This window comes from Gossypium hirsutum, chromosome D12 (assembly GCF_007990345.1).
Source record: "Gossypium hirsutum isolate 1008001.06 chromosome D12, Gossypium_hirsutum_v2.1, whole genome shotgun sequence".
In the NCBI taxonomy this organism is placed as follows: domain Eukaryota; kingdom Viridiplantae; phylum Streptophyta; class Magnoliopsida; order Malvales; family Malvaceae; genus Gossypium; species Gossypium hirsutum.
In genome coordinates, this window is record NC_053448.1 from 62,791,065 (window position 1) to 62,818,408 (window position 27,344).

A 27,344-nucleotide genomic window follows, 5' to 3' on the forward strand; every position below is an offset into this window, starting at 1 on the left:
TGGGCTGCAGGTAAGTACACCCTAAATCGCAGATCTTCTTCTTCTTCATTTGAACTCCCTTCAACATCTTCAAGTTTGGTTGGACCAGACTCCGGTTTAGAAAATAATGCAACTTTTACACCATCGGGGCTAGGCTCTCAAGGTGGATCCACATCGGACTCATCATCCAACCCACCATCATCTGCAACGTACGAGGTCTCTCGCCGATGGACGTCGTAAGGAGTAAATCATCCCTTCTTGTGGATGTTTCATAACGTTCCCAATCAAATGTGGATTGCCAACCATTAGAAGTTGATGTTATTTCCAAGTACGTATTTCCAGCATCGAACATCGACCCATTAAGGTACATGTCACATCCACTAACCGAGTGTCGTGCAGGGGTTGTGTATTCCATACACGGGTGCTTCCGTGTTGTGCCTCCCACTAACGGATTGTCAAGCAGGGGTCGTGTATTTCGCTGGAACAACAGTAGATGTTGAAGTCGCAAATGCTTCATTTGGTAATGAAAATTGTACATATAACTCAAGGTAGGGTGATCTACTAGCGAGATGAGTCTGCACCATCGCCTCAAAGCTACGACCACCTTTGATATCAAATGAGTCATATGTCACAGGATCAACCGAAGCACAAAATTAATTCTTAATAGATATTAACTCTCATTGGCGTCGTTCCGAAGATTTTACGCCTAATTCTTTTACGAAGTTCTGTAAAATCTATGTTCTGGTTAAAAACCAGTCGCGCTATGTTCTTCGATAAAAATAACGTTGTTCTCGATGTCACGAACCTCACCATCATAGTAAATAACAGTACTAATAAATTCACTAATCTTCAGTTTCTATTCTACTTAGCCCCAATTTTTCTTGTTGTAACTTATGCAATCTGAGAATGAAATTTGACTCATTTATAGTCTATGGCCAAACAAGAACTAGTGTAAAAAAAGAGCGTCCACGTGGGAGCTTTTTTCAGTAATTTTGCTGACAGTGCATCCTGCTTCAAGCATTTTTTACATTATCTTTTCAAAACCGTCTTCTCAAAATTATTTTTTCAGAAACTACTGTAAAAAAAAAACAAAAGTTTTTATATTGTCAATATAATTCCCCTAAACAAAATTATTTTAAAAAAATTAAACATAATTTAATTAATTTTCTTAAAAACCCTAAACCTTAATTTAATTTATTTATTTGAAACCCCAAAAACCTAATTTAATTATTTAAAAAACCCTAAACCCTAAACCTACCAAAAACCTAAAAACTCTAAATCAAAAAACCCTAGAGACTAGACAGGCAAAAAACCCTAACCCTAGAAAAACATGGGCTAAAATGCGTCCCTTGGGACGTGTTTTGCTGAAATTTTCCCCAAAAACACTCCAATATAGACGCGTTTTGCTAAAATCGGCACTTTTAGGTAAATAATGAAAAAGTTGGCCCATTTTCGTAAATAATGTTGGAAATGAGCCTTTAATGGTAAAATGGTCTTGCAATAGCGTTTATTAATATTCTCAAGTTACGATTTAACGCTAATTTTTTGTATTATTATAGATTTAATTTGTTTATACTTTTTAGTTATCCTTATATGTTCAAATTTATTAAAGATACAAACACATTTTTAATTTTATGTATAAGATATGCAGGGGCAATGCTAGGAGGCAGGCAGAGGCCTCACCTCCTCAAATAAGAAAAAATTATAATTAATAAATGATAAAATTATATTTTGATCACTTAAAATGATAAATTTGTGATTTAGTTTTTTTTTAAAAATTATAAATTATAAGCTTATAATGAAAATTTTGCATTTTAACTTTCATAAAAAAATTATAATTTTATTTTAGGCCTCTCCAAATTTTTTTCTAACTTCACCCTTGAAGTTATATCTAATTATGGTTTTAATTCTTATACTATATTAAAATTTAAGATTTAATCTTTTTTACTTTTATTTGACATAATTTCATCATTTTACTTTTTTAATGTTAATTTTATGTCTGCATTTGCATCAATGAATCCTTAAAGATATTTTAAAAATTACAACATATATTAAATCAAGTCAATCTAATAGTTAGTTCGAAGGGTTTGGATTCTGGTTCGCAAATTCATAACGTTCGAAGTTGTTTTATGAAAAAAAACTGAAATGTAGAAGAGAAGGGGAGTGAGAGCTTTTGATTGGTGCAAGCTAGAGGTGCTCATGGGCCGGGCTGGGTCAGGTTCGGGCCGGGCCCATAAAAAATTTTGGCCCGGGTCCTAGGCCCAGGCTCGGCCTGGCCCGAAATATGGGTTTGAAATTTTGCCCAGGCCCGGCCCAGGAAAAAAATATAAGCCCGGGCTTGGCCCGGCCCGGCCCGTCCATTGTTTTAATAAATACCAAAAATTTATTTTAAAAATTAAAAAAAGTATTTTAAAAATATTTTAAAATTAAAAAAATTTTAAAAAATATTTTAAAAATATTTTTAAATTGAAAAATAATAAAAAAAAGCATTTTAAAAATATTCTAAACGGGCCTCGTTTTTTGCCCAAGCCCATATTTCGGGCCTATATTTTTACCCAAACCCAAACCATATTTCGGGCGGGCCGTTGAGCCGGGCCGCCCGGCCCATGAGCACCTCTAGTGCAAGCGATGCAAACAGAAAAGACCATACAACAATGATTTTAACAGTCCAATGAATGGCACACAACAATGATTTTAATAGTTCAATGACTTAAACGAAAATTTTCAAATAATTCAGTGTCTATTTTGTAACATTTTGAAGTTAAGTGACTAAAACGTAAAATTAGTAATAGTTTAGTGACATTGAGCGGAATTTACCCTAATATTATCTCTAGAGTTTGAAACCTAAATTCCCTCTCAACCCTTCCGCAGTTCTGTTAAGACATCACTTCCATGACAAAATTATCCATTTCAGCTTAATAGATTAGTGCGCATAATGATAATTTATAACTTAAACCACAAGGAAACGATAATGGTAACGCCATTATCGTCGCATTTTCAAGTTCTAAAACTGTACCACAGTGTTCTGCATTAAACGACGACGTTCCGCTTCTTCTTCTTCTTCTTGTTACTTTGAAGTCTCATAAAGCGGAGCATTTTTAGTCTCAGGCAACCACACACTTATGGTTCCACTCACGACAGCAAGAGCCCCAAACACGGCGAACGAAAGCGACGGGCTAAGGCGGGCGACCACCACTAATAAAGGCGACAAAGAAGCTCCCAACATTAACGATTGACGCAACGTCGAACGCGATAGCAGCGGCCATGAAACCAATAGCTTCGATCGTTAATTGAGGCCAACTGCTGGTGGTGGAGGATGCAAAGGAGAAAATGATGCAAAGGAGACATGAAACGCCGGCTGAAATTGGTGATAACGATGAAAGAAGATGTCGGTTGGTGAAACCCCATAGTATGCCGCCGATGAAAACGGCGGGGATTTCCAATGCGGCGTTGATTATAACTGTTAAGTAGGGATTGAAATTGAGATTCTCGGCGTTTAGTTGGATTCCGTAATAAATGAAACCAACCCCAAAGCCGAATAACATCATTGTTATCATCCTTTTAGCAGCCCATCTTGTTGTCCATATGCTTTCGTTTTTGTCACCCTCATTCCCTGTGCCTGTGAAAAAACACATAATAGTAATATTAGGGAAAATAGAATTAAAGAAATTAAAATTGTAAAAAAATCCGAATCTAATGAGTTTCAGGAAGAGTTCAATTTTCAATTGGTGGCGCGTAGGGCAGCATTAAAATATTCTAATATATAATAATAAATTTTATATTAATATTTACTCTAATATAATTATATCTATAAAATAATTAATAATCATTAAAATTTATTATTTTATTTTAATAAAAATATAAAATATTTAAAAGTTATGTCATATTAGAGCAAGTCGATAATATCTTTGATTTTTCGGAGGACCGAATTAATATTTAATGGGTCGAGTTATGTTGAGTTAATGGTGGATTTGAATGGGCGGTGCCAGTGGCGGAGCCATGATATTAATCTTTGGAGGGCCAAGCTAAAATTAAAAGTGTTATGTAACAGTCGATTTAAACATAAAAACAATTGATTCAAAAGAAGTAGTGTTCCAACATGACAATCGATTTAAAAATATAAAAAATATATTCAAAAGAAACAATATTCCAACAATTAAGACAAAATAGCTATTGTCGAAACCATTTTTTGAAATCGACTTTTTATTTAAAAAAATAAAAATGAAAGTCGCCACCGATCATTTTTGAGGGTTGTGATCGGGTCACATTATGATTTGATTGTTTTAATAAGAGGATTGATTTATTAAAACAATGTTTTTCGGTCTACAAAAATTCAGGAAACAGGTTCGGGAGTCGGTTACGCACGAGGAAGGATTAGCATCCTCGTAACGCCCAAAATTGGTACCTAGTTGATTAATTAAAGTCTTAGTGCCGAAAATTACAAATTTGAAGAGATTTAAAATACAATCTTTTATTAAAACATTACTAAATTAATTTTTATGAAAAATGACTTATTTCAAGTTAATCGAGAAGAAAGGATATCAAGTCCCGTAACTTAGGACACAATGCCTTAAATCCTTGTAAACGAGAACAAGCACTAAAATCTTGTTTTTATTTACTTTAAAATGGATATTCAACTATCTCAGTTTTAGAAGGAAGCCATGTTCCGTAAGTTAGGAACACAACTTTTCTAATTCCAAAATAATGAACATTTGTCTCGGTTTAAAATTTCCTTTTTTATGTATCGCGCAAAAAAACGAACATGACACTTGAAATTATATGCATTTTACTTATTCGAGCATAATTTAAAAATAGATAAACGTTTAAATATGGGTCCGTTTGTTTACATGTAAAAGGTTTTACGGAAAATATTTTCTGCATTTTCCTGTGTTTGTTTTACAGAAAACAGCTTGGTCAACGGAAAATGACTTACAGATAAACAAAAAAGAAGCATTTTTCCTTGTAAAATGACTTATCCTTTTGAAAAGCGTAAGCCATTTTCTTGAAAAGAGCTCCTCAATAGATAATTTTACTTTTATATAAAAATTAACTTAAATCAAGTTTAATTTTATTATATTGATAATAAATTTTATTTTTATTTTTAAAAATATTTAAAATATTAATGTAAAATATTATATTTTTTAATATTATTAAACATACGCATTTAATTATTTATATTTAGTCATATAATAAATTATTAATATAATTAATATAATTTATTAAAAATAATAAATTATTTAATATTTAAATTTTATTTTAATAGTAAATTTTAAAAATAATAATTTTAAATAATATTATTCACATATATATCAATATTATTATTTTAATACTAAATATTTATTAGAATTATAAATATATTAATAATAAATGTTTTGTAGTATAAATGTTAAAATATGTCATAAGTCTATATAATCTTCACAAATTTGCAATTTAGTTTCTGTACTTTTATTTTCAAGAATTTAGTCCCTCTACTTTCCAGATTTAAAAATCAACTCCAACTGCTGACATTGTTGATTTTTTTTGTCAATTTTGTTAATGTCACATTTTTAAATAAAAAAATACTCAGTTGGTAGTCATGTAACTAAAAAATAATCGTTGCAATGAACTTAAATTTAACAAAATATTTTTAATATATGTAAAAACAATGTAAAATATAAAATTATAGATATAAAACAAACTCAATTAAACAATGAAAAAATAAAAAAAATCTCAAATGTATGTTTGTTTAATTGAAAATGACTTTTATGAAATATTTTTAAAGAATCTGCCAAACAAAAGAAAATATTTTACACAGATTCATCCAAACACCAGAAAATATTAACTTTTCCAGAAAAATAAGTCATTTTTCAGAAATAATTTTCCGAAAGCTATTTTCAGTGAAATAAACGGAGCCATACTGTATGGTACAATGATAATGAAGTGATGTGAAGTAGTAGAACATTTATATTAGAATGATAAATAACAAGAAAATAGGTAAATACTATTGTAATAATAATGTGAATATAGAAATGATAAGAAAATCAATTTATGACATCACAACATAATAAAGTAACTCAAAATAAAAATGAAAATGAAAGGTGCTTAATGAATATGAGTAGTGTCCAATTTTAAATATTTAAAAGCATAATGAATTGATGAATAGATAAAACAAATGACATTAAATTGAAGTATTTAAAAAAAGTAAAATAATAAATAAGTGAATAAATAGATAAAACAAACATAAATAATATTAAATTTAAGCATTTAAAAAGTAAAAGAATAATAAATAAGTAAATAGATAAAATAAATATACATAATATTAAATTTAAATATTTTAAAAGTAAAAGAATAATAAATAAATGAATAAATTGATAAAATATATATAAAAATATTAAATTTAAACTTTTAAAAGATAAAAGAATAATAAACAAATAAATAATTATAATAGATATAAATAATATTAAATTTAGGTATTTAAAAAAATAATGAATAATAAATATATAAAACGAATATAAATAATATTAACTTTTAGGTATTTAAAAAGTGAAGAATAATAAATAAATTAATATATAAATAATGAAATTAATCAAACGAATGACTGAATTGAAATTTAAATAGAAATAAAGGCACAAATCATAATAAATTAAATAATAAAATCGAATAGGGATTGAAATTGAATGCGCGTAAAAGATGAGGGACTAATCGGGCAATTATTCCCTATCCCCCAAAACAACACCGTTCTTTAAGGGACTAAAATGAAATAAAAATAAAATTATAGGGTAAAATTAAAAAAAAACTAAATTGAAATAAGCCATAAAAGTGGAAGGGTTGAAAGCGTAAATAGACCATTCCGCTAAAAAACATGTGGATCCTAGGCTCTTGTGTCACGGGCTGCAGTTCAAAGCCCGTGACCATCGCACCAAATGCATCCAATGAAGGTCTATTGTTTAGATGAGGATCATTTAGCCCATGAGAATTGACCCGATTCAAAGAACTGTTGGAGAAGCTTGTTAGATTGAAGCCTGGTTGGCCCGATATGACAACTTAGGCTAATTTGGTAACTAATCTTAGAAGATTGAGGGAATCATATCTTGTAAATATGAGATTAGATTAGATTTGATATGGCATATGTTGTAAATCCCTAAAATAAAGGGATATAGTTAATCTTGTCCGTCGATGTAAATGTATCTTGACCGTTGGTTTTGGGAGAGCTCAACTATAAATAGAGAGCCTTCCCCTCATTTGTACTCACTTCATTCATTGTTTCATTATTCTTTGTGAATAAGAGAATATTGAGAGCATTTACTCAAAGACTTTGTATGCGCTCTTTCTGTTGTTCTTTGTAGCTTCTTTTGGCATAAATCACTTCCGCTCTTCAACTTGGTGCATTGGAGGAGTTCTTAAGGAATCCTCACTCGAGTAAAGGCTAACTTAGGCAAGTTTGGACGAACGAATCGCCTAAGGTTGCACGGATCGCGAGACGAAAGATCTAGCCTCGTGACAAGTGGTATCTGAGCTATTGGTTCGAAGGCACCGTTGGGATGTCGAAAGAAGAGTTCAAACAAAGGTGGGTTAGAAAGTCTTTGAGGGAGATGCTGTCGGCTGTTAAGGAACACGTGGGTAAGCTTGAGGAGTCCATGAAGAACGTAAAAGTGTTAGACAATACGCTTGGGGAAAGCATTGAGGACTTGAGGGAGTAGTCCAAGGACTTCGTGACCATGTGTCTCACTTCCCAGATGGATAGCGTGCAAGAGTTGCTAGATTCCCAAAAGAAGAAGCTGACGGAGAGGAATGATGCTCTCGAAGCCATGGTGAAGGCTTTAAAGGAGGAATCAATGGCCACAATGATGGTTTTGAGCACAAGAATAGAGGAGCTTGAGGGAGAGTTGGCCTTGTGCCGAGCAGCTGTGGGGAAAAGAGTGTCAAGTGCAACACTCAGTTACGAGGATGTCCCGAAGCTGAAAAAGTTTGTGGGGACAAGGTCTGCATACGATGTGGACAATTTCTTGTGGAGGATGGAAAACTATGTAATACCCCTAACATGTATCCGTCATCGAATTAGGGTTACGAGGCATTACTGAACAAAACACAACCATTGCAAAATCAAAACATATATATTATATATAAATATTTAAAATTTAATAAACTTGATCTAATATTAAATATGACATATTATGAGCTTCACTTAGATCATTTAAAACAAAATAAAGACATTAGAATCCAGCTAATCCATAAGGAAATAAACCATTTTCATATGGCTATTAAATTAATATACAATATAACAAAGTATAACCTTCAAAAAATTTATCTAGTCTATACATGCCATAGTTAAAATTTAAACATTTTACTACCGAGAGAGTATATAGAGTGATGATCTTGCTGACGATCCTCAAATTTGAAGCTTGATATTTAAATCTATAAAATAGAAAGACATAAACAAACAAAGTAAGCTTTATAGCTTAGTAAGTTTACAACATAACAAAATATAAAATAAATTATATAATTTCCTGCGTACACTTAATGAAATTGCGAATACTCAATATATTACCATTTGAATATTGCTATTCATAAACATCTTATTTATAATCAAATATATGAACTCATAGCATTCATATCAAAGAGTACATATATATATGACATGCATATAATCAAATGTATTCATAAATACTCATCAAACTTTACAACCAATACATTTACATATCAGTTACGTGTAGTCAAATGCTTACATAATTATCAACATTTAAAACCAAATGCATGTACACTTTAAACAAGAATAGCTGAATGCATATATATATGTTTAACAAAGATTATCACCGAATGTATATATATACATATACCTTAAACAAATTCAACCGAATATATTCCTACTTACCAAAAATGCATTTCACCGTATACGTAAATGCTTATTAAATGCATATACCAAATGCATATATATAGATTATCACATGCATACATCCGAATATATATAAACTTAGCAAATGCATAAGAACAAATATATATTTATATGCTCTTCAATTACATATAAACGAATGCTTATATGCTCATCAACATCCAATGACCGAATATATGTACATGTTCTTCAAATTCATATGACATAATTCATTCGCATATCCATTATATTTAAACACATAATAATTCATTCGCATATCCATTATATTTAAACACGTAATATAAACAGATTCACCGGCACTTTGCCTACTAAGTTTAAAACTTGATTCAGTACACCGGCTTTTGGCCTGCTAGACTTAAAGTCTGAAATATTTCACCGGCATCAAGACTGCTAGACATAAAGTCTAAATTGTTTCACTGGCATCCAGCCTGCTAGACATAGAGTCTGAATTGTTTCACCGGCATCCAGTCTGCTAGAAATAGAGTCTGAATTATCTCACTGGCAATAAGCCTTCTAGGCATTGAGCTTGAAATCTCAATTCACATAATTTGTATCTCGTATTCGAACTATTTATGGATATAAATCCATACGTAAAATTCAGCTCAAAACTTATAATCTTTCTCTTTGAAGACATGGATATATATATAATTTGTATTATCAATTCCAGCTTCATAACTCAATGATTCCACCGAACATATTTATACATAACCTTATATCTTGGATCCTACTACTACTATCATACTATTAACTTATAATATACTTATATAATATACATTTAACATTCGAACATATTAAAATAATCTAAGCTAATAATTTTATACCATTAATTCAATACAAAACTTATACATATGCATATACATTCACATTCGACCTCATGTATACATATATAATTCCATACCTAATTTCAATTTAAGAAATTATACATGTACATTTATACATATTTGAATCTACCATATAAATGTATAAATTCATACTCAATTTCAAAACTAGAACTTATACACATATATATGCATAATCGATCCTCATATACTTATATAATAACATATCAAAATTCAATACACAACACATACATGTATATTTGCATGCTTATTCGAATCTATATATACAATTATAACATACATATCACAAACCAAATCCAAGAGTTTCTACATATATATATACTTATATAATCATTCGAACCTTATATATATACATATATCTTATACATATCTTTGATTAATCCAATAATTTATACATGCATATACTTATATACCATTTATACTTTAACTAAATTTAAAGGTTTATATAAGTATAAACCTATATATATATTCGAACATTAATAATACATGTATATCATTCATACTTTATTTTATTTCAATCAATATACTTTTAAATTAAAGTTCAACAAAAATACAATACATTTACATACATATATACCGATTTAATAACATTAAATAGCTAATAGACTTAACTCGGACAGTGAAAAATCGAAACTGGACGATTAGTCGACGACTTTAGCTTTTCCCCGATCCAACTCCGATTTCTTTGGTTCTTGATCTAAATATATTCAAAATGAGCTAAATTAAATATTATTACATTCAATTTAGTCCAAAAACACATAAATAGGCAAATTACCATTTTACCCATAACATTTACACTTTTTACAATTTCGTCCCTATTGCATAAAACACAAAATACACAAAATTTGCCCACACTATACAAGGGCCGAATGTTCCTAGTGCTCATACAAGTCCACATATTTCATTTATTTCACATTTTAGTCCCCCAAAAATTTAATTTCACAATTTAGCCCTAATTACTCAATTTCACCAAAAATTCAAAGACAAAACATGTTAATCTTTCATATATCTTTCATATTTCATCATCAACTATCAAAAAGATCAAGAATTCATCAATGGAATATCACAAAATCATCACCAAATTCTAAAATTAAAGCATGGGTCTTGTAGTACACAAAGCAACTATCTCAAAAATGTAAAAATTTTCAAAAACCGAACAAAAACAAAGCTTTAATTAAGCCAGGATATGGCCGAACCTTCTTCAAGCATTTTAATGGCTTTCTTTCATCTCAATTTCGGCTAAAGAAGATGATACAAACTATATTTTATGTTTTCACTATTATGTATTATAATAATTTATAATTTACTAATTTAACCTTATTAAAAATAATTATAACCTTTATATATTAAGGTTAGTTTTGAACTTAGCCACCCACTATCTAAATAGTGGTTAAATTTCATCTTTAAACCTTCTAATTAAAAAGACAACGACAAATAGATGCTTTTAGATTTAATCCCTAAATTTTTATTTTACGCGATTAAGCCCTTTTTATCAAATTGAGCACTCAAACGATCAACTTTTCATACGAAATTTTCACACATAGTAATTCACATACTAGAAATACCAAAAATAATTTTAAATTATTTTTCTGATTCGGATTTATGGTCCCGAAACTACTTTGTCTGGGGTCAAAATCGAGTTGTTACAAACTATTTCTATGCCAAAGGCATCGTGGATGATACGTTTAAGGTAAACACTACTTCAATGTTTCTTACTGATATTGAGCTTTTATGGTGGTGAGACAGGACCACAGATAAAAGGCAAGGTGAGATTGGGACGTGACAAGAGTTCTAATGTGAGTTGAAGGGGCAATTTTACCCTGAATTTACCTAGAAAGAAGCTTGGGCAAAGTTGCAAGGGATAACGCAACAGGGCACGGTGGGGGAGTATGTTTAAGAGTTCAAGAAACTCATGCTCCAAGTTTCAGATGTGACCGAGAAAGAAGCATTGCTTGCTTTTCAGAATTGGTTGAAGCCGTGGGTCAGACAGGAGGTGGAACAAAGAGGTGTCCAAAAGCTGTCGGAAGCCATGATGGTAGTAGAGTCCGTGGTCAAGCTTGGTCCAGGGAAAGACAAGCTTGGGTCTTCCAAGTCCAAGGAAAGGGGCGTATGTAAAAAGGATCACAAGGAAGATGTTGTTGATGGCAATGACAACAGCGACAATAGTGGTAATGGGAAACCACGAGTTGGGAAGAAGAAACCCAATAAGTAAAGGGACAAGTTGAAATGCTTTCTCTGCGATGGTCCACACATATTGAAGAAATGTCCGAAGAAATTCAAGCTTAAGGAGAAGCCAGTGGGTAAGGCCTTGGTACTTGGTTAGAGCGCAAGGGGTGTCGAAGCCAAGGAGGCCGAAAATGAGAAGAAGCTAGTGGAATGCTTCTTGTGTCATGGTCCGCATAGGTTGCGGAAGTGTAAAGGTGTAAGGCACATACGCGTTTAGATGCATGCCTTGATAGCACTGATTCTTTTCTGTATACAAGATGGAAATAAGCGAAGATAGAAAATTAGTTAATCTAATAAGGCTACAAATTAAGAATAAATGCATTAGTAAACTTGAGCTCAAATGCCCAAATGTCAATTTTTTGAAAAAAAATAAATTAAATTTACTAAATAAATTGAATTAGTTTAAGATTAAATTATTATTTGAGGTTTGAAGTTAACAATTATTCTCATATTGGGTTTTGAATTTTTTGTTGGTCTAAGTTAGACCTTAAACTTGATAATTATTTACACATTAGGGCATGAATTTGACAACTATTCTTGCATTGGGGTTTGAACTTTTCTTTGTTCAAGTTAATCATTGATATTAAGGAATAATTTTCAAGTTCAAGGCCTAATTTGTAAAAAAAAACTATAATGTGAAAATAATTACAAATTTAGGGACAAACTTGAAAAAAAAAGTTCAAACTCCAACCCATGGTTTAACCCTTGGTTTAATTGTTTAACTAAGCAATGTCTAATTAAATAAATCATTTGAATATAAACTATACTAGCACCTGTTGTTGCTTGAGATGGAATTATGAGCACTATGTTATCAGGCATTTCATTCCCATTCTACTTGCAAATTTTTGTAACACCTCGAGAGCTTCTTTGTTTTTCCCTCGAACAAGGAGCCAACAAGGAGATTCTGATACCAAAGAGACTAACAAAAAAGCATAGACTAGAGGGGGAAGGGATATGATCCTATACAAATACCTCCAATAGGTTCTAGTATGATATGCAATGAAAGGGAGAGACAAGACACCCGCTGTGAAGAAAAAGAAACCGTATTGGCCAACTTGGTCTTGCCATTTACGGCCAACGACCTCTGTTGAAAGAACAAGGCAACATATCCCATTTCCAGAATGAGCAAAGCCATTTGCAAATTGGAGAAGGGAATACACCCAAATGTTTGGTGCAAGAGAAGTGAGGAAAGTGGTGGTGGAGGTTAAGATGCATGCCAACAAAAGTGTTTTCTTTCTAACTAGCCAAACATCGGTGAGGCGGCCATAGAAAGCACAACCTATAATGGCAGTGGAAACAAAGATCATTAACCACAGATATAGCACCTCCAAGTTGTGAGTAATAGTATCATGGAGGACCTGTATTAGGAGTTAAATTCATGTTATCCTTTTTTACTCAAAAAATGGACAAATTAATCCATATACGTTACATCAAAGGGCAACGGGTAATTTTTGTTTAAAAATCATCCATTTTTATTGCTAAAAATTGACATGATTAACAGAATAATCAGATAGTTACACGTAGCGTGCCACATGTACTTCATTGTGGCGTACATGGACCAATTTTTAACAATAAAAATGGATGAAATTTTAATAAAACGGATCAATTTGCTCTTTGATTTGACTTATAAGGACTAATTTACTCATTTTCTGAGTACAAAGAAGAAAATGCAATTTATCTCTTAATATAAGGGCTTCTATATTACTTTTACCTTATACAAATTGATATAAAATAAATAAGGTTGGTTCTATTAGACATCCTCAAATTATGACACCGATTTTAAATTAGCTAGCTCCAATCAAATTATTACCAGGGTTGGAATCAAGAGATAACGTATTGGCCCCCTCAGTTCAAATGGCAAAACTGTATTTTAGCTCCATCTTTAAATTTATAATTCAATTTAAGCCCTCATAACACAAAATTAATATCCGTCTCTTCAAAAATTTATAGTTTTATCTCAATCCCCTAATCCAAAATTCTTTGCTTCGTTCTTTCTGGTCTTTATGTCAACCTAACCATTAGTTTGGGTGTGGAATGCCAACCCAAATATGAAATAGAGGATCTTGCCATTAAGTTATGGGGGCTCAATTAAATTTATAAAAAATTTGAGAGTCTTAATTAAAATTTCTAAAATTTTAGAGGGCTTAATGGGAATTTTCAAAAAATTTAAGAGTAATTAAAATTTTTTGAAACTTTCGAGGGTTTAATAAGAATTTATGAAAAAAATTAGAGAGGCCCAATTCAAATTTTCAAAAGAACTTGAGGGGCATAACAAAAATTTCTAAAATTGTATAGATAAATTGGATTTAACATGCTAAAAACAAAAAGAATAAATCTTAAATTTTATTATCATACGCACATCATTTGTAAATTATCTATAATTCGATAACCACCATAATTGAAACCTATAGCATGGAGGGGAAGAGTGACACGGATAGTTGATTACCGATAATTGAACCAATGAAGAAGAGTGAAGTGGGAATAGCAGCAAGAAACTTGCGGTGGCAGATAAGATACCACTCTGCAATAGTGGAGGCGCTATTCCCTCCAATCCACTCCCAACTACCGGCTGCCAATCCACAAACATGACCGGTCGATTGCCCTTTGTTGCCATCACCACCACTTGCAGTGTTGTTCATGCACCAAGATGAGGATAATGATGGATCGGCACTGGTTTTGCATCTCCAACCAGATGGCTGAGCATCAGTAAAGATGGTTACCAAGGTGTTTTGAGAATCAAATACCCATGCAAATGACACTAACATCACTTGCAACAGCTGAGGTAACCCAAAGGATCCGACATACCTTTCTATAACCTCATCCACATTGAGCTCCATATTTTCTTCACGAGGAACATCTTTTGTTGCCTCTTCTTTTGTAAACATGCCCCCCTTATTGCGGATTTTCTATTGGGATGGTTTTGATATATTGGTATTTATATTTTTTTGGGTCTATTTTGACACTCGAACTAGACAATTAGGTCTATTTTGATCCCAAAACTTGAAAAATATAAACGTTTAATAATGTGACCCTTTGAGATCATGCCATATCATCACTTGAAATCTAAAATTTTATATAAATTTTCAAGTGATGATCTAGTACAATCTTAGAGTTGCATCTAGTTAGGGGTGTTCAAACGGTTAACCGAACTGAACTAGTATTAACCGAAGTAATTGAACTTTTTAATTCTTTAAATGTTAATCAAACCGAAATTTATATGGTTTTTTTGTTAAAACAAGTATAAAATATATAAAAAAACTGATAATGTTCATTTGACCGAATTAACTGAATTAGTAGTGGCCTAATACATATAATATATAATATTATTTATTAAGTTTGATTAATTATCCGATTTCAAATTGAATTAACCGTTAATTGAAATTCTAAAAACCTTTAACCAACCTCCGACGAAACTAGATCGTTTAATTGACCGATTAATCGAATTAGATAGGTTTAGTTGGTTAATTTGGTTTTAACCGAAGTTTGAACACCCCTACAACCAATGTTTTAATAACCAGATCGGTGGTTGAACAAGTCAGACCATCAATTCCTAACTTAACTAGTTCAATGGGTTCGATCGCCAAACCAACAATAATTAAATAATTAACGAAAAATTCATAAAAATATGAAAAAAAAATTTAAAAATTAAACTAGTTCAACCTGTTCAACTATAGGTTTTTGTCCAAATTTTCTATTTTTGCCAATTTCAAGCAGTTTCAAAGTCAATCGATTTTACCCCTTTGTTTAATAAGTTATATCAATCAGTTCTCTGTCCATCTAATTCAGTCTTGTTCCTGTAACATTGGTTACATAATCAAATATTGATAGAATCCAAGTTTAGGGACCAAAATGAGTTGCCAAGTTTAAAAACTAAAGTAGACAAAAAAAAAGTTAGGGGCCAAAAATTATATTATACCTTTAAGAAAAAAAACAAGACAATTGTATAGGGGTGATGATTAAAACTCTTATTAGACACCATTTAACACATGTTGAAATCATGTGATGCCCACCTTCTACTCCCAATATTAGATAAAAAAGAAAAGAAAAATAATTGGGTTAGTATTTAGCTTACTATCACTTTCTCGAGTTGTGGTTAACATAAGTTCAAATTGTCATCTTTTTCAAGAAATCCTATGCTCCTTTTTCCCTCCGTAAAAATAAGTAAACATTGATATGCATATTTAACTTAAATTATAATTTTAGTGCATTTACTATATTCAACTTGTAACTCCACCAACTAACTGATTACCTTATACATTTTAGGGTAAAATTAACTTAAATCTAACCGTTCAAGTCATCCTAATTTAATGTTCCTACGATGAATTCAAATAACATTATATAATTAGTTATGTACTTAAATCCGGCACGAATTTGATCTAGCTAAAAATATGTGTAAATTTTCTGTATTAAGGTCATAGTGAGTGAAAGGGTGGAACAAGAGGAGCTGGTGGTGGGATCATGTTTAAAAGGTTCATAAATTGGGTTCCAAAGATAGCGCAAATTATTATTTTATATACATTTAGTATATTTACTTTTTTTGAATTCATTAATTTTAGTCTTGACTAAAATAGTAAACAGTTAAATATGTTTGATAAATTTAATTTCTAGTCATGTATTATGTGTACAATTGTAGATTTAATTTATATTCTCTACTTGAATCATTTTAAGTTATTATCCTTTTTCGAATTTTAAAATTTCAATCTAGATGCAAAAGATAGCCGTTTAATCCATTAACTTGACTTTTTGTGAGTAACATGTGAAAATGACAAGCTGGCATGATATTACATATATGATAACATGTTTGTCGTATCAGATTTTAGAACATAAATTTTAAAAATTAAAAAAGTACAGAACTAAAATTGATCAAATTAAAGTACAAAGATTAAATCCACTACTTTCGTAAAATAGCGAGACTAATAGTAGAATTGAACCTATTTTTAAAACCTACATTTCTAATTATTATATAAATGAGTGACATGATAATGAAGCATCCATCAGCAGAAAAGGAAAATATTCGATAGCTGAGGAGAATAATAGAAAATTTTTGGTATTTGATACCACAATCCACTTCCACTCTTTTTTTCTATTTAATTTCTTACTATTCTGTGAAGTTCACACTACAATCTTATTGAGTATGAAACTATATTTGTACTCAATACAAGTTTAAATTTCAGTAGAAAGATTAATAAACGAATTTATTTGAGTTTAAGCAACTTAATTATGTCTCCAGTTGAACTCAATCTTAAAAAGCTTGAATCAAACATCTAATCCTAAATTTTGAGTAGAATTAAATCATAATATTTCTATTATTCATACTTAACTTGGCTCAATTCCAAATATGGCACACTTTTACTAATGTCATGTACTTTTTAGATAATTTTAAACAAAATTAATAATTTAGTCATCAATTCTTTAAAAAAAAAACTTTAAAACCTTAATATAGATTTAGAATTAAGTTTAGGAATTAATTTATTAATAAAGCCTGCCTTTCTTTTGGCAGGCCATGGAGTTTAATTCTCTTTAATATAATATTTGGTACCTGAACTTGACACTTTTTTCTTAATTTAGTATCTAAATCTTTTTTTAACTCAACTTAGTACATAAACTTGACATTTTTTCTTAATTTAGTATCTAAACTTTTTTGGACCCAATTTAGTACCTAAATTTATTAAATGTTATACAAATATATAACTATATGTATATAATATTTTTAATAAAATTTACGAATACAATTTTATTTATTAAAAATTACTTTTATTAATAAAATATAATTGATAGGTTTTTTACATAAATTTTAATTATTTCATTGAAATAATATATTAATTATATTTTATAAAGAATAAAATTAATTTCACTAAAATTTGACTAACACCTGTTATAAATAGAAAATTATTATAAAAGGTAAAAATAAAATATATAGTAAATTTATTTGTTATAAAAGATAGTTGTTATATAAATTATATAAATATAAGAGATTAAATGTCAAATGTAGGATCGTAAATGAACAGTGTTTCATAAATCGCTCAATATTTATTTATTTATCAAGTTAAATAAACGAATATGAACAAGATCTTAATAATGAATTGAACATGAACAAAGTTTGTTCAATTCATTTATATTAACGAACAAGCTTATTTATGTCCGTTTAAATCTTATTTAATAAATCATTTAAAGCTTGTTTAAAACTGGTGTTTGATTTTAAAAATTAATAATATTATTATTGATTGTATGTTTATTTTATTTATGAACATTATTCACGAACATATTCGTTTAATGTTTACCAATATGTTCACTAAAAAAAAGTTGTAAACCATTAGAGATTGTAAGAACACCAATTAGAACAATGATAAAATTTTATTTTATCCCCGAACATTTATAATTTACTTCAAACCCGTACAAATTTCTAAATTTACCCAACAAACATATATGATTTTAAATAAACAAAATGAATGGAAAGGTCCCAAAATGGGAGAAAATGGATCCCCATTTCAGAGAAAACTGGAGGCTCAAGGAGGAGTCCCCCCACTTTGGGGTTTAGGACTTCCTTTTATTACGCTGGGTCCGATATTTTTATTTTATTATAATTATATAACAGAAAGTATGTTCATTCAAGGTGCTTAATTTTTTATTGTTAGCATATTTCTATGCTCTAAAACTAGACCACGGTGGGCTGTCTTAAACGGCGGCGTTTCTCTTCTTCTTCTTCTTCTTGTTGCTTTAAGGTTTCATAAAGAGGAGCATTCCTTGTCTCCGGCAACCATACACTTAATGTTCCACTTACAATAGAAAGAGCCCCAAGCACAATAAATGAAAGCGACGGGCTAAGACGGCCGACCGCCACCAATAAAGGTGACAAAGAAGCCCCCAACATCAACGATGCACGCGACATCGACACCGCAAAGTTCCTTAAATTGGTAGGAAAAAGCTCGACGCAGTAAATGTTCAACACGTCGAACGTGATAGAACTAGCCATAAAACCAATAGCTTCGATCGTCAATTTAGGCCAATTGCTACTACTAGTGTTTTTCGACGATGCAGTGGTGAAAATGATGCAAAGGATACACAAAACACCGGCTGAAATGGCTGATAATGATGAAAGTAGACGTCGATTGGTGAAGCTCAATAGTATGCCGCCGATGATAATGGCGGGGATCTCCATTAAAGCATTGATTATAACTGTTAAGTAGAGATTGAAGTTGAGATTCTCGGTGTTTAATTGGATTCCGAAATAGACGAAGCCAACCCCAAAGCCGAATAACATTACTATAATCATTCTCTTAGCAGCCCATCTTGTTGTCCATATGTTTTCGTTTTCGTCACCTATTGTATCTTTGTCACCTTCACTCCCTGTAAAAGTTATATTGTTAGCTAAAATACAGCTAACCTTCGTTCTATTTTGTATTTTTTGGGGGGTAAAAGTATCATGGGTCACCTTCACTGACCGCGGTATGTTAGAATGAGGTACACATGGCATATTAGGTGTAACTGTTTAGTTACTTTGTCAACCACCTCAGTTTTTTAATAGTAAAAATAGATAAAAATTTTAATATAAAGGACTAATTTACTCTTTCATCTAATGTACAAGAAACTAATTTACTTGTTTTTTCAGTAAAGGAGTAAAATGTAATTTGACTTTTAATTACAAGGACTTCTATGGTACTTTTACCTATTTTTCTATTTTAATTGTTTATTTATATAAAGTATATGTTACTTTTTATTCTTTATTCTTTATTTTAAACTTTTGGATAAATTATATTGGTAAGTGAATTTCATTTTTAGTCACTCAACTATGAAAAGTTATTACTCAACTATTCGAATTTTTTTATCACCAATTTAATCTTCAAGTGAGAATCTTATAAAACTGATGAAGAGTGAACCGGGAATGATTAAGTTATCTTAGCCCTTAGTTTCCTAAGTGTTTTTATTATTTGTATATAAAAAGGTTTAGGGTAAACTACATGGGTGTTCATCTAACTATCAGTATGTTTTTTTGGCATAATGACTTATTTAACTCTTCAACTTTACAAAAATATCATTTTAACCCTCCATTTAATTTTTCGTCTCTTTTATCTCTTAAAATTGCATTATTTGTCCAATCACCCCAAAATGAAAAAGTTAACGTCTATTAACTTTGTTGACGTGTATGCCATGTGTATGCCACATCAGCAATTAATTAATTTTTTAAAAATTTTAAAAACACTTTTTAATATTTTTATACTTTTTAAATAATGTTAATATTTTTTAATTTTTAAATATTAAAAAATAATTAATTGTTGATGTGGCATCCATGTGGGAATCCATGTGTATGCTAAATCAACAATGTTAACAGATGCTAACTTTTCTATCCATTTTTGGGTGATTTGACAAACAATACAAGTTTAAAGGTAAAAGAGGTGAAAATTAAATGGAGGGCTAAAATGAATTTTTTTGTAAAATTGAAGGGCCAAATAAGTCATTATGCCTTTTTCTTTATCACCCAACTATTCAATTTTTTTCTAGACTTTAAATGGTTGACTAAAAAAGGACATATATATCAAATTTTGAAATTGATATAATATCAACTTTAACTCTCAAACATTTATACATTGTGTCAATTTAGTCTTAAATCTAAATAAAATTAACAATACTAAATAAATGTATTAGAACCTGTTGTTGTTGCTTGAGATGGAATGATGAGCTCTATATTGTCAGGCAATTTCTTCCTATTCCATCTGGCAAGTTTTCTTAACACCTCAAGAGCTTCTTTGTTTCTCCCTCGAACAAGTAGCCAACGTGGTGATTCTACTACCAAAGGGACTAACAAAAATATATATACAAGAGGGGGAAGGGATATGATCCTATATAAATACCTCCAATGGGTTCTAATAGGATATGCAATGAAAGGGAGAGACAATAACCCTGCCGTGTAGAAAAAGAAACCGTATTGGCCAACTTGGCCTCGACATTTATTGCCAACCACTTCCATCGAGAGGACGATGGAACATATCCCATTTCCAGAACGGGCAAAGCCATTTGCGAACCGGAGAAATGAATATATCCAAACATTTGGTGAAAGGGAGGCGAAGAAAGTGGTGATGGAGGTTAAGATACATGCCAGCAACAATGTTTTCTTTCTACCTAACCACACGTCTGCGAGGCGACCATAAAAAGTGCAACCTATAATGCAAATGGATGTTAATAGTTTGCAATGTCACGTTGTTAACAAATATAAAATATAAAGAATTTAGATAGATAATTCTTTATAACTTAAGTAGATAAGTTTATCTATTAGTAAGGTCAAATTTGGATGGTGCAAATAACTTTTATATATTATTATTTTCGAAATAACTATAATAATTATTATTTTCATTTACATCTGAACAAATTTATTTAAATAAACATAATTTTCAAAAAAGACTCATAATGAAAAAATATATAATTTTTCTAAAAAATTGCTATGTTACGGAAAAACGTAACTTGTGTCATAAGTTATGTACTAATTGACACTTTCTTTGATCAGAAAAACATAATGTGCCTATATATAAAACTCAATAATATTTTTTTTATTATTTTATTTTGTTATTTTAAAATATGTTATATTTTAGAAACAAAATTAAAACCTTAAAAATAGAAAATCACGTCGCTTAAGATCTATATCTTATTTTCCTCGATTTTCCTTTCGTGCATCACAAGTTTCTAAGAAGATCATTAACTAAAGATATAACAACTTCAAGTGATGGGTCATCGCAAATTACCTAATTGAACTTTTTGTTATACAAGTTCATATCAAATAAATGGGTTAATTATATTAGACCTCCTCAAAATTTAAATTAATCTTTAAAACATTTAGTATCTTCTCAATCAAGTATCAAGGATGGAATATTATCTCAATCCCTTAGTCCTTATTATAAAACTGCAGTTTAGCCCTCTCTTCAAATTAATAATTCAATTTAAACCCTTCAGTATTTTATAATATTATCTCGATCCCGTAACCCAAATTTTTTCACTTTGTTCTTATAAGTTTTTCTATCAACCTAACCATTAGTTAAGGTGTTAAATGCCAACTCTAAGTTTTGGGGAGCCTAATTAAAATTTTTTATAAAATTGAGGTTTTAATTAAAACTTTCCAAAATTTTACAGGGCTTAATAAGATTTTTTATAATTTTTGAGAGGCCTAATGAGAATTTCTAAAAACTATGGGGCCTAATTGAAGTTTTCTAAATTTTTTCAAAGTTTTGTGAGCAAAGGCCCCCGACCTTAACTACGTTTCGATCTTTCTAAAATGTTTGGATCATATTATAAAATATATTTATACCAACAAAACAATGTGTTCAATAAATACATATTTATAATTTGATTCACATATCTTAAATATACCATTTACCTAAGTAAATATGAATGATGGAAAGATTCGAATTAAGAGTTAAAACTTTATATAGAATATTTTTTTTCTTTAGAGTAAGAGTTAAAATCATTGTTTTTAGAATTGGATCTAATTGATCAATTGAAATGAAAATCGATTAAGATATTGATTCGGGAGAAGAGATTGAATAAGTTGAATTAGGTTAAAAAATTGATTGGTTGCATATTTTTGTTTTTAATGGAAGGAAGAGTTGATTACCAAAAATTGAACCAATGAAGAAGAGTGAAGTGGGAATAGCAGCAAGAAACTTGCGGTGGCATATAAGATCCCACTCCGCAATAGTGGTGGCGCTATTCCCACCGGTCCACTCCCAACTACCGGCTGCCAATCCACAAACATGACCAGCCAATTGCCCTTCGTTGCCACCGCCACCAGCAGTGTCGTTCATGCACCAAGACGGGGATAATGATGCATTAATAGCACTGGTTTTACATCTCCAACCAGATGGCTGAGCATCAGTAAAGATGGTGACTAAAGTGTTTTGAGAATCAAACACCCATGAAAATGACACTAACACCACTTGCAGCATCTGGGACAACCCAAAGGATCCCACGTACTTTTCTATAACCTCATCCACACTCAGCTTCATCTTCTCTTCTGCAACTGCCGCTGTTGCTGCATCATCATCTCCTTTTTCATGGGAAATCTCTTTTGTTTCCTCTTCTTTTTTGATCTCCATGTTCACCATCCTTTGTGTTGGATATTGCATGGCTTTTGACAATGTGTTTCTCGTCTCTTAATATATCATGACATTATTGAAATCAATGCCACAAGAGAGAGGGAATGAATAGTAAGATCATCATTTATGGTGTTTTAATGTACCATTAAATGAGAAATGTTGTTAAAATCAAATTAGATAACTAAAAAGAAGTTTGATTAATTATCGATGCATGTACCATCAGTGAATAATAATATAATAATTTATTATTAAATAAAATAAATAAAAATAGTGGAGGGCTTATAAATAAGTATTAATAACTTTATTTAAACATAATTAAATAATAATTAATTATAAATAAACGCTCAAAACTCGAGATATTAAACCCTAATTCTGAGAGTTATTAATATTTATTTATAATAGTTACAATTAATGTTTAATTATGTTTAAATAAAATTATTAGTTATTTACAAGTCCCGCATTTTTTTTAAATTTAATGATGATGTGTCATGTTATTATTCTTTGATGGTGAATGAGACTTATGTCATGCATTGAGGATGCATCAAATATTATTCCTTAAAAAAACACAATTGGGTTTGTATTTACCTTATTATCATTATATTAAAAACTTAAAATTAATACCAACAAGTGTCAAGTATAATAATAAGACATACTTTATTTTCACAGAAAACTCAAGTATGAACCTATGAGGTTATATTGTTGGGATTAACAACCATAAATGTCGAAGAAATTAATCTTCATGATGAACAATAAAGTAAACATAAGGATCTCTTGATCATACAAAAAAAAATAAAAATTAAACTTTTAATAGTGTGGAGTTAATCGATTAACTATTAGTAGCGTATGAATTTAAGCCCAATTATCAATAAATCCTATCAGGATGAACCACTACAAATACAGAATTGAGTAAATTAATTAAAGTCAAACTAAGTTATCAACAATAAAACTTGAATCTGCGTGCTCAACATCTCAAGTCCTTACATCTTTATTGTCACCAACACCTGATCTAAATGTAATCAGTCCTTATATTCTTATTAAATATTAATTTTGGTGCATGTACATTTATTTTCTTATTTTTCAATTTTCAAGCTGTTAATTTTTTTTTAAATTTTGTTGGTATAACCTTTTGAAATTGAAAAAACAACTCTCACTTGGTAGCCATATAATTAAAATACTAACATTGCAATAAATCTAAAATTAACGGCCTTAATCAATCTTAAATCGAAAAAGTATATATAAGTAAATTCTTTCAAATAAAAGTAGAAAGATTATATTTTCAAAACATATAAAAATATAAGAACTTATAACATATTTTAACCTTTAAACAATATTTATTTAGTATTTTTTTGATAATTTATATTCAAAATTCGTGTTTATCCTCCGTAACAATACATGTATAGAAAAATATATATCCGCCTAACATTTGATAGTAACTTTTAAAAAATAGGTCATTCATTACACATTGATATCCTTCTAAACACGACACAAATTTGGTCAAATTGGAGGTGCACTCTGGGCATTTATTTGTGTTGCTCTCCCAAATGGTAACTTTTTGAATTTTATAAGTTATATTGAATTATGGGGCAGCCTTAATGAGTTAGTAATATGGAAAAGTTTGAAGACATTTTATTATTAAATAAAATAAAAAGATATAGTAACTTCATTTAAATATAATTAATTATATAATAATATTAAAATTCTAGAGTTTAAATTAGAGATCTTATATCTTGAACCTTTAAGTTTAATATTCTAAATTTAAGAATTAGTATTTATTTACAAGTCTTTCATATTTTTTTTGTTTAATTTGATGATGATGTATCATATTATTTACTAATGGTACATGTGACGGTGTATCAAATATTATTCTTTTTTATGGTGTTAATAGGTATTTCTTTTCGAAAAATAATTTCATTTGATATGAAAAATTGTTATGATCAAAAGAAAGGAGCATTAAAGCTCCAATACATTGGAAATTGAAACCAAAGAATTACATATCAGAAACTAATGTGAACCATACAAAGAAAACCATCTACCTCGAACCTATCACTTCGCAAGAAACATCGGAAAGAAAAACAAATGTTTCTGATACAAACCTTATCATTGGTTGTCTACCACAAAACCTCCATGAGCTCATGCGTTGGATCTGAATGTAACAACCATCTCTTTCATACAGAAACTTGTGAATCCGTATAAAATGATCCAAACCACTAGTCAAGTGTAGACAAACACAAGTCATTGTGGATTAAAGCTAACCAAGCAATATCCATCGGGCTTGAGAAAAACAAGCCACCATGGACTTGAGAAAACCTTTTTGCTATAATTTCATTATCATGTTGCTATTATTTTGTTGTTAATGCTTGAGTATTGTATAACATTTATTTTATAGTTAATTTTACTACTATTTTAGAGATATTTGCTTGTTAAGTTGTACTTATATTAGTGTTATTTAAGTATAAAGAATTTTTAATTTATTTTCATTTTGTTGAAAAACATTTATTTTAATATTTTTAGTGTATTTGGTGTATTATATTTTTAATATTTTTATATAAAAAAATAAAATTAAAAAATTAATACAGGTTGGGTTCGGATTTTAGCATTTTCATCCGGGGCAAGCTTGGACAAAAAATTAGACATATTTTTTAGGTTGGGCCCAAACCTAGCAATCGTGCCTAAAATTTTGTTAAGACCCGACCCGACCCATGAACAACTCTAATAACTACATGCAGTCGAAAGATCAAAAGGCTGACCCCCAATGGCAATCGGAAAGAAGATTCAAAATTTTAAATATAATCATAAAAAAACTAAAAATAATTAAAATATTAAAATATTCTACCAATGAAGAAAATATTAAAGAATGAAAACATACCAAAATTTTAATGTAATGAAACGTAAACCATTTAATAGGGGATTTAAAATCTAAGTTGGGCAGCAATTAATGACTAATTCACTATCATTATGGCTAAGCACTGCCCTGTACCTCTAAGTAAATTGATGACCCCTATGGGCAATGGGTGGGGTTTTAATTGGGCAAATGCAACCTATTCTTGACCACACTATTATATATATAGTTAAAGTTTATGTATTAATAAAAAAAGACGTTTATATAATATAACTATATAGGTGAGGAAACTAACATTAATGAAAAAGGTTTTCGGGTCATTTAGAAGAATATATATATCGTGTCAAAAATTATAATTTATAAAAAAATTTAAATGATTAAATATTATAAATGTCGTAGTTTTAAATCTCGTTATGTTTGTACTTCTGAATTTTATATAAAGACATAAAAAGATAAAAATATCTTAAATAATATTATTATTTTGTAAAAAAAATTAAATTTTTAGTTATTTTGAGACTCAATTGATAAGTGAGACCAACATTACCGTACTCTTAAACAATAATATACTAAATTATAATACATCCACGACGTAAGTGAAAAAAGCAATAATATACTTATATTTTCTAAATTTAAAATTAATTATATAAAACGTAACTTGTACAAAAATACCGTATGAAACAAATTTATAAATATATATAAATCAAATCTCATGATTTTTATTTTGTGTATCTAATATTTTAGATTTATCAAAATATAAAAATCCTTAAAATAATACTTAATATTTTCAAACTTTTAATAATTTTATAATTTAATTGAGACCAATTGATGCGAAATACTTAAATTTTAATAATAATGTATATATTTCTCGGCACGATGACCGTAAAGCTGAAGATCATGTTTATATATAGATATATAATTTATAAACAATAATTTAAATTCAAAATAAATCTAAAAAATTAAACTTCAACTCCAAAAGTCCAATGGTTTAACTTTGACATTTTAATTAAAGATTTTTTTTAACGCAAATATTCTATAAATATACCTTTTTCTCTATAAATATTGCTTTTTTTTTGTTAATTTTTAAGTATTTTAAATATATTTTTAAATAATTTAAACTTAAAATAAATCTAAATAAAAACTAGATTAAACTCAATCAAAACCTCTTAATTTCTTATATAAATATTATAGGCATAAAAATAAATTTAACCCATGAAATTACTCATTTTACCACTTTTGTTTCTAATATAGTTTTAGGATCACTTTAACTTACAACCTTCAAATGTTAGTCAAATCATTTTGTTTTGGATGAAAAAGCGGGCTAAACTACTCAAATTTTAATACCATTGACACAACAGCTCGCGTGGAAGTTTACGTGGATAGTTTTTCTAAAAAATTTTATGAACTTTTCTTAAAATTTGTTAAATTTTTATAAAGCATATGTAAAATGTTACCCAATTTGCCACATTAGTGACATTAAGATTTTAACAATCCAACTAATTTTTTTATTTGAA

At 29.7% G+C, this 27,344-nt stretch overlaps 1 protein-coding gene and 1 pseudogene across 1 annotated transcript; both read right to left on the reverse strand.

Moving 5' to 3' along the window:
• Positions 1-2,983: 2,983 nt before the first annotated feature.
• Positions 2,984-14,798, reverse strand: LOC121224593 (organic cation/carnitine transporter 1-like; annotated as a pseudogene).
• Positions 14,799-18,249: 3,451 nt separating this feature from the next.
• Positions 18,250-23,025, reverse strand: LOC121224452 (organic cation/carnitine transporter 1). The gene is made up of 3 exons (XM_041107790.1): positions 22,514-23,025; positions 20,560-21,069; positions 18,250-19,260 (listed from the first exon to the last, which is right to left on the reverse strand). The coding sequence occupies exons 1-3, from the start codon at positions 23,022-23,024 to the stop codon at positions 18,569-18,571; spliced, it is 1,713 nt and encodes a 570-aa protein (XP_040963724.1). The 5' UTR covers position 23,025; the 3' UTR covers positions 18,250-18,568.
• Positions 23,026-27,344: the final 4,319 nt, after the last annotated feature.

Excerpts from the sequence above, each read along its gene's own strand:
- LOC121224452 (XM_041107790.1), bottom strand. The coding sequence starts at position 23,024 with ATGCAATATCCAACACAAAGGATGGTGAACATGGAGATCAAAAAAGAA. Across the intron at positions 21,070-22,513 it reads CTTCATTGGTTCAATTTTTG|GTTGCACTTTTTATGGTCGC; the intron begins GTAATCAACTCT and ends TTTGCATTATAG. Across the intron at positions 19,261-20,559 it reads ATCTCAAGCAACAACAACAG|GGAGTGAAGGTGACAAAGAT; the intron begins GTTCTAATACAT and ends TAACTTTTACAG.